General features: G+C 43.6%; 2 protein-coding genes across 3 annotated transcripts in view; one reads left to right on the top strand and one right to left on the bottom strand.

Annotated features, from left to right (window-relative positions):
- Nucleotides 1-2,519, bottom strand: part of METTL6 (methyltransferase 6, tRNA N3-cytidine) — a 30,868-nt gene extending 28,349 nt beyond the window's left edge. Inside the window, exon 1 of one of the 2 annotated variants that reach the window (XM_080975061.1) lies at nucleotides 2,499-2,519. The gene's annotated coding sequence lies outside the window, so the exon portion shown is untranslated. Of the gene's footprint in view, nucleotides 1-818; nucleotides 918-2,498 lie in introns of those variants that run through there. The other variant, XM_080975062.1, reaches the window with a different exon arrangement.
- EAF1 (ELL associated factor 1) lies at nucleotides 1,992-17,501 on the top strand. The gene is made up of 6 exons (XM_080975081.1): nucleotides 1,992-2,126; nucleotides 6,687-6,781; nucleotides 8,138-8,274; nucleotides 10,930-11,099; nucleotides 13,665-13,883; nucleotides 14,995-17,501. The coding sequence occupies exons 1-6, from the start codon at nucleotides 2,024-2,026 to the stop codon at nucleotides 15,039-15,041; spliced, it is 771 nt and encodes a 256-aa protein (XP_080831207.1). The 5' UTR covers nucleotides 1,992-2,023; the 3' UTR covers nucleotides 15,042-17,501.
- The last annotated feature ends 184 nt before the right edge of the window (nucleotides 17,502-17,685 follow it).

The following is a 17,685-nucleotide window of genomic DNA, read 5'->3' as shown; positions in this document are numbered from 1 at the left end:
ATGCTGGGAGGGAGCCAGAGTCCAACAACATCTGGAGCCTTGCAGGTTCTCTGTTCCCTTCGTTTCTCAAACTTGGCTCTCCAGCTGTTGTCAGACTACAACTCCCATCATCTCTGACCACTGGTCTTGCTAGCAAGGGATGATGGGAGTTGTAGTCTGAAAAAACATCTGGAAACACAAAGCTAGGTGGATCCATGGTCCCGACTTGGCCCCGATCAACTGCCTACTGTTCCACTTCACAGGAAAACACATCCCTGTTGGTGGTGGGCACATGAAGCTCACTTGAGGAGCCTTCCCCATCCCCCAATTTCTTCTCTTTTTTTACAGTAATTTTTATTTGGCTTTGCAAGTATTAAGTTTATAGCAATCCAAATTACATCCATATTTCGAGATTCCACCAAATCTCTTGACTTCCCACCTTCCACTCCATGGGTCCTATTGTACACCCTCTCAACTGCATATTATTTCATAACGCCTATTTTGTATCTTTCCAAATTGTCCATGATATTTGCTACGTTAGAAGTGTTGTTAAAATCCTGCTAATGTTTTCATCTGCTTACAGTGGTCTCCTAGACCCATTCCCCAATTGCAGCCCACTTCACAGGAAAACACATCCCTATTTCAATCCCAAGCTGCTACGCTCGGCACGGCTATAGTCACCGAATCACAGAGTTGGAAGGGACCCGCAAGGATCATCTAGTCTGACCCGCAGCAAGGCAGGCATTTCAACTAAAGCATCCATGACAGGGGGCCCAAGTAGGCAGCTTCATTACAGTATTGCCTTTTTACCTCCCATCTCCTTGGGTCTTGAGTGCCACCCACCAACCAGGGGTCCAAATAGCGCTGCGGGCGGTCCCCCCCCCAAAGGACGTAGAGCTGTAAGGGCGCAATATAAGAATAATTTCTGAAACCTGTGGCACTCTGGACATGCTCAGAGGCCGCATCATTCCCCGAGCCATAAGGGTGCAAAATAATAAGAATAATTTCCTAAGTCCGGGGCACTGTGGACATGCTCAGAGGCTGCGTTCCTCCCAGAGCTGTACGGGCGCAAAATAAGAATAATTTCTGAAGCCCGTGGTGCTCTGGACATGCTCAGAGGCCGCCTTACTCCCCGAGCTGTTAGGGCGCAAAATAATAAGAATAATTTCCTAAGTCTGTGGTGCTCTGGACGTGCTCAAGAGGCCGTGTTCCTCCCCAGGCCGTAAGGGCGTAAAATAAGAAAAATTTCTGAAGCCCGTGGCGCTCTGGACATGCTCAGAGGCCGCGTTCCTCCCAAGCCGTAAGGGCGCAAAATAAGAATAATTTCCTAAGTTTGCTGTGCTCTGGACGTGCTCAGAGGCCGCGTTCCTCCCCGAGCTGTAAGGGTGCAAAATAAGGTTAATTTATGAATCCCGTGGCGCTCTGGACGTGCTCAGAGGCCGCGTTCCTCCCAAGTCGTAAGGGCACAAAATAATAAGAATAATTTCCTAAGTCTGCGGTTCTCTGCACGTGCTCAGAGGCCGCGTCCCTCCCCAAGCCGTAAGGGTACAAAATAATAAGAATAATTTCCTAAGTCTGCGGTTCTCTGCACGTGCTCAGAGGCCGCGTCCCTCCCCAAGCCGTAAGGGTACAAAATAATAAGAATAATTTCCTAAGTCTGCGGTTCTCTGCACGTGCTCAGAGGCCGCCTTCCTCCCCAAGCCGTCAAGGCGCAAATTAAGAATAATTTCCTAAGTCTGCGGCGCTCTGGACATGCTCAGAGGCCGCGTCCCTCCCTTTCCCCTCCCTGCTAAGCGTCTCTCGGGGGCTTCGGCGGCCACGAGGGAGCGCGGCCTGTGCTGGGCCTAGCGGCGGCTGAGGCCTACCTTCTCTCTCTCTCCCCTCAGGCGCGGAGCGCTTTCCCGGTCACACGCCGCCGCCGCCGCCTCCTGGCAGCCCGGAAGAGGGAGAGCAGGAGGAGAAGAAGCGCAAGGGCCCGGGCGGGCCTTGGTCGTCGTTGTTGCCGGCGAAGGAGCCGCCGCGCTTGCTTTTTCGCTCGGCGGCCATGAACGGCTCGGCGAACCCGCTGCTGGACAAGGACGAGCACCCGCTGCAGCTGGGCGAGAGCTTCGAGAGGCACCCCAAGGCCTCCTTCCACACCATCCGCTGTGAGTAAGGGGGCGCCGGGGGGACGGACGGTCGGTTCGCCCACAGCCCCCGGGCCCGAGGGAAGCGGCTCCTGAGGGGAAAAGGAGGCCTACTCGCGAGCAAGCGCCAGCGGGGCCCACTCCGGGGGAAGCGAGCGGGAGCCTGAGGGGGAATGGCAGCCCTTCCTTCTCTCAGGACGGGCCAGGGGGGCTTCGTCCGAGTGGAGGGGGCTGAGGGTCGAGGGTATAGGCCGGTATACTCAGTGCCGGATTTACGTATAAGTTAAATAAGCTGTAGCTTGGGGCCCCACTCTCTTGCGGGCCCCCAAAAAATTTAAAGGGAAAAAACACCCTGCATGTACATTGCAAAAATATAAGATAAAACCTACATACAGCAACTGTGTTTTGTGTTGTGTATTCTCCTGTGATGTAAGTAATGAGCCCCGCCTGCTCCCTAAAACATCACTGGTTTGCTCATTTCTATATATAGGGCCCCCACATTCTGCATGGACCGGTTGCATGGTAACATGTGCAAATGGCTTAATAATTATTATTATTATTATTATTTTTTATTTATACTCTGCCTTCCCCGGCCACAGCCAGGCTCAGGGCTGCTAACACCAATAAAATTACAATAAAAACATAATTTGAAATACTTTATTGTCACTTGTGCAACTTCAGTGAGATTACACTGTTAATTAAGGGGCGGGGGAAAAACAACCCAATTGTGGAGGGGGCTGAGGGTCGAGGGTATAGGCCGGTATACTCAGTGCCGGATTTACGTATAAGCTAAATTAGCTTGGGCCCCCCTCTCTTGCGGGCCCCCAAAAAAATTAAAGGAAAAAAACACCCTGCATGTACATTGCAAAAATATAAGATAAAACCTACACACAGCAACTGTGTTTTGTGTTGTGTATTCTCCTGTGATGTAAGTAATGAGCCCCGCCTGCTCCCTAAAACATCACTGGTTTGCTCATTTCTATATATAGGGTCCCCACATTCTGCATGGACTGGTTGCATGGCAACACGTGCAAATGGCTTGATGATGATGATACAGTGGTACCTTGGGATACGAATGGGATCCGTTCCAGAGCCCCGTTCGCATCCAGAAGCAAACGTAACTAGCGACAGCGCGTTGCTTTTTGCCGCTTCCGCGTGACATCATTTTGAGCGCATGCACGAGCAGCGAAACCCGGACGTAACACGCTCCGTTACTTCCGAGTTGTCGTGGAGCGCAACTCGAATGCGCTCAACATGAAGCATATTCAACCCGAGGTATGACTGTAATAATAATATTTATACCCCGCTCTCCCTGGCCAGAGCGGGCTCAGGGCGGCTAACACCAATAAAATTACAATAAAAACATAATTAAGGGGGGGGAACACCCCAATTTAAAATACGGGTTAAAATACAATTTAAAATGCAGCCTCATTTTAATAGTAGCCCATAGATCAAAACCATAAGGGGAGGGAAACATAAGGGTCAGACTTATGTCTTGCAGGCCCTACGGAAAGATGTCAAGTCCCGCAGGGCCCTAGTCTCTTGTGGCAGAGAGTTCCACCAAGTCGGGGCCAGTACTGAAAAGGCCCTGGCCCTTGTTGAGACCAAGCTAACCACCTTGCAACTTGGGACCTCCAAAGTGTTGTCATTGTGGACCTTAAGGTCCTCTGTGGGGCATACCAGGAGAGGCCGTCCCGTAGGTATGTGGGTCCTAGGCCGCAAAGGGCTTTAAAGATATCTATTAGGTTCATAAATTACCACATCACATGTATTCAACACAAAAAACAGTGACAATTTATTGTTGACAGCTGGATATATAAAGGGCCCCATTACCGTCAGTAGCTTAGGGCCTCATCAAACCTAAATCCGGCCCTCGGTATACTGATAATAATAATTATTATAATAATTATCAATAATTTTGTTATTTATATTGCATTTCCCCAGCCACTCTGGGCAGCTTGCAACATATCTAAAAATGTAATAGAAACATCCATCCTTGAAAACTTCCCCAAACAAGGTTGCTTTCAGTTGTCTTCTAAGAAGTCAGATAGTTGTTTCCTTGACATCTGAAGGGAGGGCGTTTAAAGGTGGTGGTAGTAGTAGTAGTAATAAAAATAACAACAGCAACAATGCACTGAATTTGGTGGGGTCATCCCAACAACAACAATAATATAAATAATCCACTGAATTTGGTGGGGTTGACCTCAGTACAGTCATACCTTGAGTTGAATGCACTTCGGGTTGGGCGCGTTTGAGTTGCACTCCACGGCAACCCGGAAGTAACGGAGCGCATTCCTTCTGGGTTTTGCCGCATGCGCAGACGCTCAAAATGACGTCACGCGCATGCACAGAAGCGGTGAATCGTGACCCACGCAGATGCGGGTTGTGTTCACTTCAGGATGCGAACGGGGGTCCGTAACGGATCCCGTTCGCATCCAGAGGTACCACTGTACTAGGCATGCACACGATTGCACCATAAGGTGCTTTTGAGAGTTCAGAAAAGCAGCATCTTCTCCTCCCTCTCCCTGTTTTCAGTTGTCAGTATTTCTGTTCTGTTTCTTAACTGGTCCGGGTCTTCTGGTGCCCTTAAGAGCAGCTGCTCAGCCAGAAAAGCATCAAGAGAAGCTTTTTTCCATTGGGAACTATGGTACATAACTTTTAGAAGACATCTGAAGGCAGCCCTGTATTGGGAAGTTTTTAATGTTTGATGTTTTACTATGTTTTACTATATATGCTGTTAGCCGCCCAGAGTGACTGGGGAAACCCAGCCAGATGGTCAGAGTATAAATAACAAAATTATTCTTAGTATTATTAGTATTAAGGAGATGCAGTTGCAGGAGAAATACTCACCTGCTAAATTTCTGTATGTGTGTGTGTTAGGGTCACAGGCATCCAGGAAATAAATAAAAATTCTTAACTAAAAGTAGAAATTGTAGAAGGATTTTGACAGCTTTTTCTTAGAGCACGTGGGGTCAAAAGAAAGTGATTTGCAACAACTGCTGTTGAGACGTTTCGTTCCAAAGCTGCTAGACTAGTGTTTCCCAAACTTGGGTCTCCTGCTGTTTTTGAACTACAATTCCCACCATCCCTGACCACTGGTCCTGCTAGCTAGGGATGATGGGAGTTGTGGTCCAAAAACTGCTGGAGACCCAATTTGGGGAAACACTGCTAGGCAGAGTTAGACAGAAGTTGATGACAGGTGGGTGTCCTGTCCCCCCAAAACATATATCCTGGTTACGCCCATGGTCACAGGGACAACCCCTACTTCTTGTTGGGGGGCAGAGTTAACTGTCTTTCTTACTCTTTTTACACATATTGTTTGTTGGCCATAGCATGGCTAGAACACAAACCCTTCCTATAACCGTTCCTTCAGAGTTTGAGATGCAGACATCAGGAGGGAAAGCTTCCTATATCCTGGAACTGAACACAATCCCTGACTAATTCCTATGGAATCAAACAGTTGTTAAATGGGCCGAGACAGGAGCAAGTTAAGAAGCTGGCAGCCCTTTCTGTGCACAATCGGGGACAGATTCAGATTGGGCCAATTACCTGTGGTCAAAGCCTATTTACTCTCCTCTGTGCCCCATGATGAATGCTTGGGAGGGTTGCCAGCTATTTCTGCAGACAATAGGGTATGTGTCCTTAATAGGAGGCACAGTGAGCAACCAGGGGTTGCCAACTCTTTCTGCTGTTAACAGTGGGTTGCAAAGATCAGGGCATCGCGTTTTTTCCATACCGCGAAATGCTTCAGCTGGTGATTTCTGCACATCAAGCTGTGCTAGAGGTACAGGCCAGGCCTTTGCCTTTTATTTAAGTTGGGAACCCTACAAGCAGATGTTAAAAAGCACAGAGCCTTTGTCAGTTAAGAAATACTATTTTTCTTAGCCAGAGGAATCTTGCTAGCAGGTTTTTAACAGCGTTTCCAAAATAATGCAGAGATTGATAATGGATACATCTTTTTCCAGCCCTGAAACATGCAGCAGGTTGTCATTTGGTTGCTTGGTTGGGACCACTTGTTGGTTGCCCAAAGTTAAGTAGGTAGTGCTATTCCCCCACTTTTTTTACTGGTTGTGTTACAGTAGCAACTTTTTTGACGTGAATAAATTAAGTAATTGAAGCTTCCTAGCATATCACATTACTGTTGAAAGAGACAAGAGGCAGGGACTATAAAACAGCCAGGGCTATTTTATTTCTTTAACAGCAGACAGGACGCTTGAAAAGCTACTTTTGAAGTTTGGAAGGTTTATTTAAAAGTGTGTTACAGCATGATTATTTGCTGCTGGCTGGGTGGAGAATTAAAAGTTTCTCGGGACACCAGCAAAAGGGAGCTTTGTAGATGATGCAAAATGACTGGGGCGGGGGGGAAGCTTTTAACAACATAAAATATTCTGATGCAGTAACTGTTGGGGTTTTCTAAAGCTTTTAAGCTAAACTTCATGGTTCCCTTATTCCCTTTATATCCACCACAATAATACATTTCATCGGTAATAGCAAAGAGGGAGTGAATTTGTCCCAGATGGATGTTAATCAGGAACCTTTAAAGCCCAATAGATATTTAATACTTACTATTGTTCTCTCTAGATGACTTCAAACCAGCATCTATTGATACATCTTGTGAAGGGGAGCTTCAAGTTGGCAAAGGAGACGAAGTCACAATTACATTACCACACATCCCAGTAAGTTTACTGTGTGTCCCATTTTTGCTCCTCCTTCCCCCAGCTATGCTTTTTTGCTCTGAACTATTGAATTTGTGGCCAAGAAGAAGACTGTATGCATTTTTCAAAAGAACCTGGTAACAGCTAGTGGTGATTTAATAGAAGATGCTAACTTTACCTGTTCTGTGTTGCCTTATCTAACACCAATAATGTAGTGTGTCTGGGATGTGAGTATATATCTATTCTAAAATTGTGTGTGTGTGTGTGTGTGTGTGTGTGTGTGTGCGCGCACGTTTCTATTTCCCTCCCCTCCCCAGGTAGCCTCTTTCTATTTAGATTTTAGTTCTACAATTGTGGACCCCTTCTTTCATAGCCTATGTTTATTATTTTAGTTCTAGGTAAACTTCAGCGTATGCCTGGAACCTGCATTTGAAAGTCTCTTCTGACTGAGTTTTATAGAATGTTCTTTTACATATACAGTGGTACCTCGGGTTAAGAACTTAATTCATTCTGGAGGTCTGTTCTTAACCTGAAACTGTCCTTAACCTGAGGTACCACTTTAGCTAATGGGGCCTCCCGCTGCCACCGCTGCATGATTTCTGTTCTCATCCTGAAGCAAAGTTCTTAACCCAAGGTAATATTTCTGGGTTAGCGGAGTCTATAACCTGAAGCGTATGTAACCTGAAGCGTATGTAACCTGAGGTACCACTGTATGTACTTAGGTCATTGCCTTTAAAAATGCAGATCACCACTGAATATAAAGGATATACTGATTTTATATATGAAGTTCTTCAGGTGATAGTTCTACCTATAGGCATTGCTAGAGCTCTGTTTTCTCTTTGACTCCTTACTGTACTACCAAGAAGTATCCTGAAGCCTAAAACAAAAAATCTGCAAGACTGCACATTTTGCAAAGAAGCATAAAGAGGGAGATGTTAAATATGCAGGCATTTGTTTTTCCTTACAGTGGTACCTTGGGTTACATACGCTTCAGGTTACAGACTCCGCTAACCCAGAAATAGTGCTTCAGGTTAAGAACTTTGCTTCAGGATAAGAACAGAAATCTGGCTCTGGCGGCGCGACGGCAGCAGGAGGCCCCGTTACCTAAAGTGGTGCTTCAGGTTAAGAACAGTTTCAGGTTAAGAACGGACCTCCGGAACGAATTAAGTACTTAACCCGAGGTACCACTGTAAAGGCAAACTGTTGGAGTGCAGTTCAGTGACCACGTATTCAGAGGTAGCCTATTAAAGCATCCAAATGCAGCCTTGAAGATGAGTGACTAGATATGGCATTTTAGTTAAGGAGTCAGTTTTTCTTGGCATGAGCTTGTGCACTTGTTTGGACTTCAGGGTAATCTCTGCTTTTCTTGACAACCAGGGTTCTACTCCTCCAATGACGGTGTTCAAAGGAAATAAAAGACCATACCAGAAGGACTGCGTACTTATTATCAATCACGATACTGGGGAATATGTGCTTGAAAAGCTAAGCAGCAGCATTCAAGTCAAGAAGACAAGGTAAAAACGGCTGGCACAAACCCACAGGGCCGCTTCTAATTTGGAGAAAACAACACACAGCATAGCCCTATCTCACACTGCAGGTGGCATATTTCAAACCCTTGGCTATGATTTCTTTTCTTTTTTTAACATAATATTTTGATGAGTATATATTACAGTGTGTACATGGTGCTTGTTTGTTATTTAGTGGTATATAAATAAAATGCATATATAAATAAAATGGAACACCAGCATCTCAGAGAGAAGGCAAGAACCCTGGTTTCTGACATGTACAAGGAAATTTTAAACCTGGAAAATACTCCTCTGCTCTAGAGGTAGGGAGTTTGTTAAGGGTGCTCCGAGTTGTTGTTGTTGTTTAGTCGTTTAGTCGTGTCCGACTCTTCGTGACCGCCTGGACCAGAGCACGCCAGGCCCTCCTGTCTTCCACTGCCTCCCGCAGTTTGGTCAAACTCATGCTGGTAGCTTCGAGAACACTATCCAACCATCTCGTCCTCTGTCGTCCCCTTCTCCTTGTGCCCTCCATCTTTCCCAACATCAGGGTATTTTCCAGGGAGTCTTCTCATGAGGTGGCCAAAGTATTGGAGCCTCAGCTTCACGATCTGTCCTTCCAGTGAGCACTCAGGTCTGATTTCCTTCAGAATGGATAGGTTTGATCTTCTTGCAGTCCATGGGACTCTCAAGAGTCTCCTCCAGCACCATAATTCAAAAGCATCAATTCTCCGAGTTGTTAGGAGTTGTTAGGAGACCCCTATTCTCCTCATGGAGGTACAGCTCTCAAGGGGTTCCTGGGAAGATCGATTGACTGTGAAACCACTCTGGGAATTGTAGCTGTGTGAGGGGAATAGGGGTCTAACATGCATCAGCACTCTTAACAAACTAGGATTCTTTGAGGAAAGCCTTGACTTTGAAGGGGTATGATACTGCTTTAAATGTATAGTCCATATGAGATCCAATGCAGTTACAGTGGTACCTCGGGTTAAGAACTTAATTCGTTCCAGAGGTCCGTTCTTAACCTGAAACTGTTCTTAACCTGAAGCACCACTTTAGCTAATGGGGCCTCCTGCTGCTCCTGAACCGCCGGAGCACGATTTCTGTTCTCATCCTGAAGCAAAGTGCTTAACCTGAAGCACTATTTCTGGGTTAGCAGAGTGTATAACCTGAAGCGTATGTAACCTGAAGAGTATGTAACCCGACGTACCACTGTACTGTTCTGGAAAACAAATGAAAGTAATTCCTTTCTTACTTTAGTGTGACACACACACATGGCAGAAGCCTACCAATTAATAGACAGCCGTGGAAAAAGCTGTTTTCCCCAAGGCGTACAACCAGGGAAAATGGGCTTTTTAAAATCAGTTTTTACTAATCAATTAAAAAAAACTGCAGCTTTGTTCTGAAATGAAATACTGTAGAAGGTAGGGAGTACACTTCAAAAGCCAAGAAAAGAACAATGAGGGAGGAATTCTGATCAGATACGGGAATTGATCAGCTTCAGGTGTTGAGGGCTACAGAAAATGAAGTGTGGGCTGGAGCTCTATTTTTTAAAAAAACCAGTGCCATATTTATTGAGTTTATTAACAAACAACATACCCAAGGACAAATGGAATATATTTTTGTATATAACCGCAGGCGCAAGAATACTTATGGCAAAATCTTGGAAAACAGAAAAAGTACCGCAAATGACTGAGTGGCAAGTTAAGATTTGTGAGTTTGCCGAGATGGCAAAAATGACTGCAGCAATCAGGGGCTGCTCCAATCAAAAATTCTATACAGAATGGGAATGCGTAGGGGAATACACGAAGAAATATGGTGTTAAAGCAGAACTCTTAATAGGCAATTGTTAAGCGTGTAAGGACAAAAGAAGTCATTATAATTTAACAGTTTTCATGTTATTCTATTTTATTCAAGCAACTAGAAAAAAATGTTAGGATGGGAAGATCTCACACAGGTGAAGGGAAGCAGTGGGGGGGGGGAGAGGGTTAGGTTGAATTTGGGAAATAAAATAAGGGACAGCAAAGGATATAATAGATTCTTATAGAGTAGTAATATATTGTAACCAGAATAGAAGTTCAAAAGGGGTAGTAAATGTATTTTTAATATTTTCATTATTGTAATAGTTATTATTATTTCTTATCGGTAGAAGGCAATGTTAATTTAGGCTTCTTCATTTTGCTGTCTGTATGATTTTCTTAAGTCAATTTTTAAAAAATGAAGCGTGGGCTGCAAGTTGCCTACCTGTGATATATACAATCCTCAAAGTGGTACAGTCTAAAAAAGAGCCATGTCATTTGCATATTTGAGTTTGGTCCATTCTGTAGATGGGGGGGGGGGGGCTTTAGAAATTAGTAGATGCAAATGTTACATCCAGACAGTGTTTCGTTTTGTTTCTTCACTTTTTAAAGGACCATTTATTTCCTTGGTAGATTTGAGCCAGTGCTTAGGTCTCATTCTCTCCCTGAAAGTGCTGACATATATTCAGGTCTTAAATTTGCTTGGATCGTACAGTTACTGATTTTACACAATCCTGATAGAATTTGGGGTTTTTCAGACATTTTGGAAAGGATGGAAGAGGGTAAGGGGGTGAGGGGGAGTTGAGAAGATGCATAGGTGTTGTGTTTGAGGTGTCATTGTATCTGTGTGCTCAAAATCCTGTTTCAGAGCCGAAGGCAGCAGCAAAATTCAGGCGCGGATAGAACAGCAATCGGCCCGAGCCTCACAACCTTCTTCTACCCAGTTCAGAGCTCCTACAAAACCAGCAGCGGGTCCCAAGACCTCCCCACTGAAAGACAATCCTTCCCCAGAGCCTCAGCTGGATGACATTAAGAGAGGTATGGTTTTGCAACTTCACGGTAAAAATACTTGAGAATTCTCAATGGATTTGCTGTGAATCCAGTTTTCCTTATTCTTTGTGTCCCATTTCAGACAGATTTGTGGAAATTGATTTGTTTCTCACTCTGAATGATGTGGCAGCATCCACAGTAGACCTTACCACAGCAATTTCTTTTTAATAATAATAATAATAATAATAATAATTTATTATTTATACCCCGCCCATCTGGCTGGGTTTCCCCAGCCACTCTGGGCGGCTTCCAAAAGAATATTAAAATACAATGATACATCAAACATTAAAAGCTTCCCTAAACAGGGAATTTTTAGCTAAAAATTGGCGGCAGGGGGCCTCACTCCAAAGTGGTGAGGCCAAAGTTGCATTTCTTAGTCTACAGAACTTTGAAGTCCTTGCATAAAGTAGGTGAAGGTGGGTCCAGTGATTTCTCTTCTGTTTGTCGAGAGGATAATTGGGTTACGTGTTCTGCACTGGTTTAAAAATGATCATCTAGCTTTTTAAAATACGCTTCGTGTAAAGTTAATTCTGCAAAAAGTTGAAAAGGCACTGAACTTCAGTTGTGTCTAAAAGAAGGTATAAAAAGTCTTGCAAAACTCAAAAGCTTGGTAGAATATTGACAATAAAACGATCGCTGTATGTTTGCCCCTAAATAGTAGCCTTCCAAATAAAATTTTATGCTGTTGTCATGATACATCACCTATATTTCAGAGGTTTAAAAAAACAAATAAAAATGCTAATTTATTGTACTGGTTTCACCCAAAATATCTAGCTGCGCAATGAAGCGTCTGTTACTGATTTGCCTATCTAGGAACAAATATTGTCAGTGTGAAACTAGTGGCCAGGCCATGGTAAAATCTAAGTCTCATTAGTATTTCGGGTCAATCGGCATTTCCAAAGACAAGCCCTTCTTAGTAAGCCAGTTTAAGTGCTCAGAGCAAAACAAAATGCAGTTCACTCCTATTTGAACTGCAGACAGTGGAAAAAGTATATAATCCTATTTTAGACTCCCCATTACATAAGAATTCAAATTCCCTGATACACTGGAGTATTTGTCAGAGTAAAACAATTAGGTAAGTAGTCGACAGATCTGTTAGAATCCTGTAGAAATGTGACTTGAAATGCTTGCCTAGTCCATCTTTTTGCAGTGAAGGGAAAGAGCTATCATGTGTAATACATTTCTTTTCTAATATATTTTTTCTAATCAGTGGTTGGCAGACTACCATATTCTGGTATATCCCTACATTAAAAAAAAAAAAAAATTTGCATTTTTTTGTTAACTGCTCTTCATTAAAAAGATTCCAAGGTAGTGTGCAAAGGTGTAAATAAAACCTTTACGTATATACATAAATACAAAAATTAAGCTAATAAATAAGATTTGTATAAACAATTTACAGCACAAGCAGGTTAATTAAACATTATGACTAAGGCAGTAATCAAAGTAATCAAAAACAGTACTTCTGCCTTGTCAAGATTCAACCTCAATCTGTTAGCCGCTATCCATCCTCCATCCGCCTCCAGACACTCACACAGGGACTTTACCGCCTTCACTGGTTCTGATTTGAGAGAGAGGTAGAGCTGGGTATCATCCGCGTACTGATGAACACCCAGCCCAAACCCCCTGATGATCTCTCCTAGCAGTTGTGTGTAGATGTTGAAAAGCATGGGGGACAGGACAGAACCCTAAGGCACCCCATAAGTGAGAGCCCAGGGGTCTGAACACTCATTTCCCCCCGCCCCCACTTTCTGAACACGGCCCAGGAGGAGGGAGCGGAACCACTGTATAACAGTGCCCCCATTTCCCACCCCCTCTAGACAGTCCAGAAGGATGTTATGGTCGATGGTATCAAAATCCGCTGAGAGATCCAGCAGAACTAGGAAACAGCTCTCACCTTTGTCCCTAGCCTGCCGGAGATCATCGACCAGTGCGACCAAGGCAGTTTCTGTCCCATGAATCCCGACTGGAAGGGATCCAAATGGTCTTAGCCTCTCTTACCTGAGAGTAAGCCTCATGCGGTTCACTTGGACTTCTGCGTATACATGTCATCAAAAGTGCATGGGCAAACAGGAAACAGCTAGCATTGTGCTGAAAAAAATGCAATGTCTGTTTAGGGAGGGCATTCCAGAGTCAGGAAGTCACCACAGAAAAGGCCCTCTGTTAACTCATACCATATCTCTGCTAAAGTCAGTATTTGGAGAAAGGCCTTTACAGAAAATCTTCAGACAGGAGCTGCCTGATATGGGAAGAGGCACTCCCTCAGGTATTTGGTTCTTAAGGGCTTAAAGGTAAGATAAACATCTAAAATTGGGCCTGGAAGCAAATAGGCAGCAAACGTACTGCTGAAATAACGGTTGTGACATGTGCAAGTCCTTCGGTGCAAGGCAAAATGCTGGCAGCCACATTCTGCACCAAGATCTTCACAACATCTAAGATGCTTTTAGATTTTGGGGGGGCAGATCTCAACGTTCTGCTATGGTTTGGTTTGGCTGTCTGTGTCAACGGCCCGTGGAATCCTTTATTGACCTCCTTGCAAACGTCCCTTTGTTCCAGAGTTGAGAGCCGAGGTTGAAATAATTGAGCAGATGAGTAGCAGCAGCGGAAGCAGCTCGTCGGATTCAGAGAGCTCTTCTGGGAGCGATGATGAAACCTCGAGCAGCGATGGGGATGACGCTGCACACCCTTCCCCTTCCCAGCCGGGTAACAACAAGAACTCTGTTGCCAATGGAACCAGCAGGCCACAAGGAAGCAATCAGCTCATGAGCACGCTCAGTAAGTTTCTTGTCTTCTGCATGTATTTATTACAGCACATGCACTTTCTAAGGGTCTAAATACACATTAGATACACAGGTGTGTAACTTGAGACGCAGTGCTGGCTTTTAAAAGCGGCTTTGAGAGAGAAGGGGATGTGGTACCCAGTCCTTTCCTTTCTCATAATTTCCTTCTTTTTAAATTGCTCTCCTGAAACTAGCATTTCTGTTTCTTAAATAAAACATGGTGTCTGGTTCAGTTACATGTATGGGTCTGTATTTAGCCCACAATTGAATGCAGATCATTCAGCAAGTGGTCAAGCATGATCTACACAGATGGAGGTCTTTGGGTTTTAACAAAATCAGGTTTGTTTCTGTTTCATTCATTCACATTGTAAAGAGGCTTAGTTCAGAAGTCCCCTGGCAACCCATTGACTTTACTGAGCTGCATATTAGGGGTGTGAGTGGATAGAAATAACCAGACTACTTCCTGCCTCTTTTATGGTGCCCAAGTGCTGCTTTAAAAATATAAATAAGGAAATGCTTAATAATAACTAAGAATTAACATAGATTTCATGGCCCCTCTCTGCAAATAGTGATATGATTTCACAACTTGGCCTCATATGTTTCCTGCTTGGCAGGGGGTTGGACTCGATGGCCCTTGTGGTCTCTTCCAACTCTATGATTCTATGAACACAAAGCAGACTCGGTCTAAATTCTTCCAGCTGTGAATGAAACTGGTGCCAGCAATTGTTGCAGAAAATGGGTGCTGCTGTTCCAGTCTGTCATCTGCTGGGCCAAGTCTGCGATGAGCTTATTCTTTTTTAAATGTTAAACGCTACATGAAGCCAATAGGCAAGTAGATTGAAAGCTACCAGTTTGCAGGGCAGATGAGTCACTGCCACCTCCAGACTCCTAGTGAATCTTAAGCCAGTGAATGCTGAGCAGAGGTCAATGACAGTGGCAGTCCTGTACATAAATTTCATTAAAATAAATATATTTATGATCTAGAATTAGTGTGTTTCAGCTTAACGCCCTATTTTTCTCCCCAGTGTATTTGAGGTCAAATACAGCAATTTTTCAGTGTAGATCACGGCCAACAAGTAATTCTAACTTCCTCTTTTTAAATACAGGGAATGACTTGCAGTTGAGTGAATCTGGAAGTGACAGTGATGATTAGAATGAGGTTTCTCCATTGGTTTTCTGTTGCAAATATGTGAAGATGTAAATCTCCTGAGGAGTAAGAATGATGCAAGTATAGAAGCCGGCTCACAGGACACAGCTGTAAGTGGCATTTGAAGGTGAAGGTGAAGGGGGCAACAAATATTCCTGAAGCAAGGCTTATACTCTGTTTATTTATGTATAAATTGTGTATGTTGTGTATATCTTTTTGAAAGTTTTTTAATGGATGTGAATATACCAGTCTTAATTCAGTGACCTGTGCTCTTAACGTGCTGACGCTCTGTAATTTTGGTGTACTCCAGTATGATTCTTGCTGTTAGGAAAGGCTGTGTACCCCAATAAGATAAAGCAAAAGCTGTCTCTGGGGTAGATGTAACTCAGGTTTACCATTTTAAAAACAATAGGAAGTGGAGTACAAATTTCAAGCATTTGTATGCAAAGATGTCAAATAGCATTAAGGCAGGTGTTAATTGTCAGTAGTCTTGTCACCTGTGATGAATACAAATTTCACCCAGGCAAGGGAATTTAAAGAACTGGGATGTTTTTTCTTTGTTTTTTTCCTTTTGAGGTTCTCAGTATGACACAAGTGATTGATAGAGGTATGTGTAGGCAGAGAGTTTAGTAGAACTATGCATAGGCTAATAACTTGTGGACTCACTTGTAAGGCTTTCTTACTACTGCTGAGAGATCGTATGCCGATTAAGTTTTTGCGACTGTACAAATAGGAAACCTAACTATGCCTTTTATTACTCCCATGTAAGAAATTCCACATACCTGTGCCCCATCACACATAGGTCTGCTGGCCAATATGCACTGTAGAAACCCACACCACTCAGCGCTAAGAATGGAGGAATGTTTTTGAATGGTTTTATACACTGATTTGGGCAGTTCCAACCCCATTCAGTTTTGCTCGTCTTGGACTGCCTCTTGCCTTGAGCACCCACTTATGCCCAAGCCAAGCCCAACTAATAATATTCCAAAAAAGGTATATCAAGGTATGATGTACATAAAAGCATCAATCTCTATGCTTCAGTATACTTATAATTTTACAAGTAAATTAATACATATGTATTTCATATGGTTATATGCATCATTGTATGTACTTGTTTATGTGCTGCTTGCCTTAGGAAATCTGGAGTGAATATACATATAATAATGCATATAATGGGCAAGAATTGTTGGCATTTTTAGCAGGACCGGCGCAGGGGTGGGGGAACCTAACCCCATCAAGATTAAAGAGCAAGATGAAAATTAGAAGGGGGGAAAATCTGTGCACATAAACTTGATATTGAGATTTTAAGGAAATCCCATTCCTATCCAGTGCTTTATGTTATGTGAACATACTGTATAGCGAAACAGATCTGTACACATGTGGGGGACTTTAATTCCCACTTATAGAAGTGATACTCGTGTTGGAAACTTGCCTCATTTGGTGAAATTCCTGGATTGTTGAGACCCATAACTTTTCAAAATCAGAAGCATCGAATCCCCCAGAACAAGAACTACCCATAGCATACTAGATTTAGCCTCTCCAAAGTTCCACCTGCCAGTCTGTGTGGTTTAACAGAGAACAGTGGACACAGTCCTTTGTGTATTTGTTCCCAATAAGTGGCACGCATTGTGCAGAAGAGTTGCCTTGCAAATGGTACAACGGTTGCAGTGAAAAGCAGAAAACTAATTGTATAAAGCTTTTCAGATTCATCCAGACTTAGCTTTGGCATTATCAGAAGCCAGGTGCCCAGTAGTCAATGGCTGTCTTCATTGTTGGAGGTAGCATACTTCTGAATCCCTGTTGCTAGAAATCACAGGTGGGGAGGGTGCTGTTGTGCTGAAGTTGTGCCTAGAGGCTGTTGCCATCTACACGAGAGGAGCACTTGGGCCTTGGGTTCCTTGTGAATTGCTGCTTGCCATATCTGGCAACCCTTGTTCTAGCTTGGCAATACTACAACTCATTGAACTCAGTGGGGCTTACTCCTCAGTAGAACTATATCATGTAGGATTGCACTGTAAGTTATTTATACTTTTGAGGCTGCGTACCTGGGAGTAAGCTCTGCTCAAAGAATGGGTCTTCCTTTTGAGTTAACGTGCATAGGATTGCTGTTCGATTTTAATAAATATGTCAAGCCGTACCATTTTAGATGCTAACTACCTTGTAAATGACACATTTTATCTTGTTAAAGCAGTAAAGTAAGTTTGGGTTTGATAGGAAAGTATCGTGTATGTTTCATTCCACATTCCTTCCATTTCTGCTTTTGCCCAGGGCCTCAAAATTTCCAGAAATCTTGCATCTCCAATTCAGCCACCTCCGTCTTTGAATAGGCGAGTCCCTAAACATTCTCTCAAAGCAAGGCAGGAAGCCCCTATTGTGAGAATCAGTAGGCTGATCATATTGCTAATAGGTAGGAGAGATTTTGAGAGACAAGGAGAGCAGAACTGTCTAGGGTTGTCCTTCTTCCAGGGGTGGGATTGGGTTGCAAGTCGTTCTTTTGAATGCCTTTCTTGTAATCTTTGAAATGTGATGTGAATTGGAGGAAGATGGATGCATCGCTTTAAAATGTTACGCAACTATAAAACAAATTAAATCCACTAGGAGGAAGATGAGCACTGTTCGTATGTTTGGCTTCTTTATGCATTTAAGAGAA

Source organism: Podarcis pityusensis (assembly GCF_964106645.2).
Source record: "Podarcis pityusensis genome assembly, chromosome: 12".
In the NCBI taxonomy this organism is placed as follows: Eukaryota; Metazoa; Chordata; class Lepidosauria; order Squamata; family Lacertidae; genus Podarcis; species Podarcis pityusensis.
Note: the sequence above shows the minus strand (reverse complement) of the source record. Positions and strands in the feature narration are given on the sequence as shown.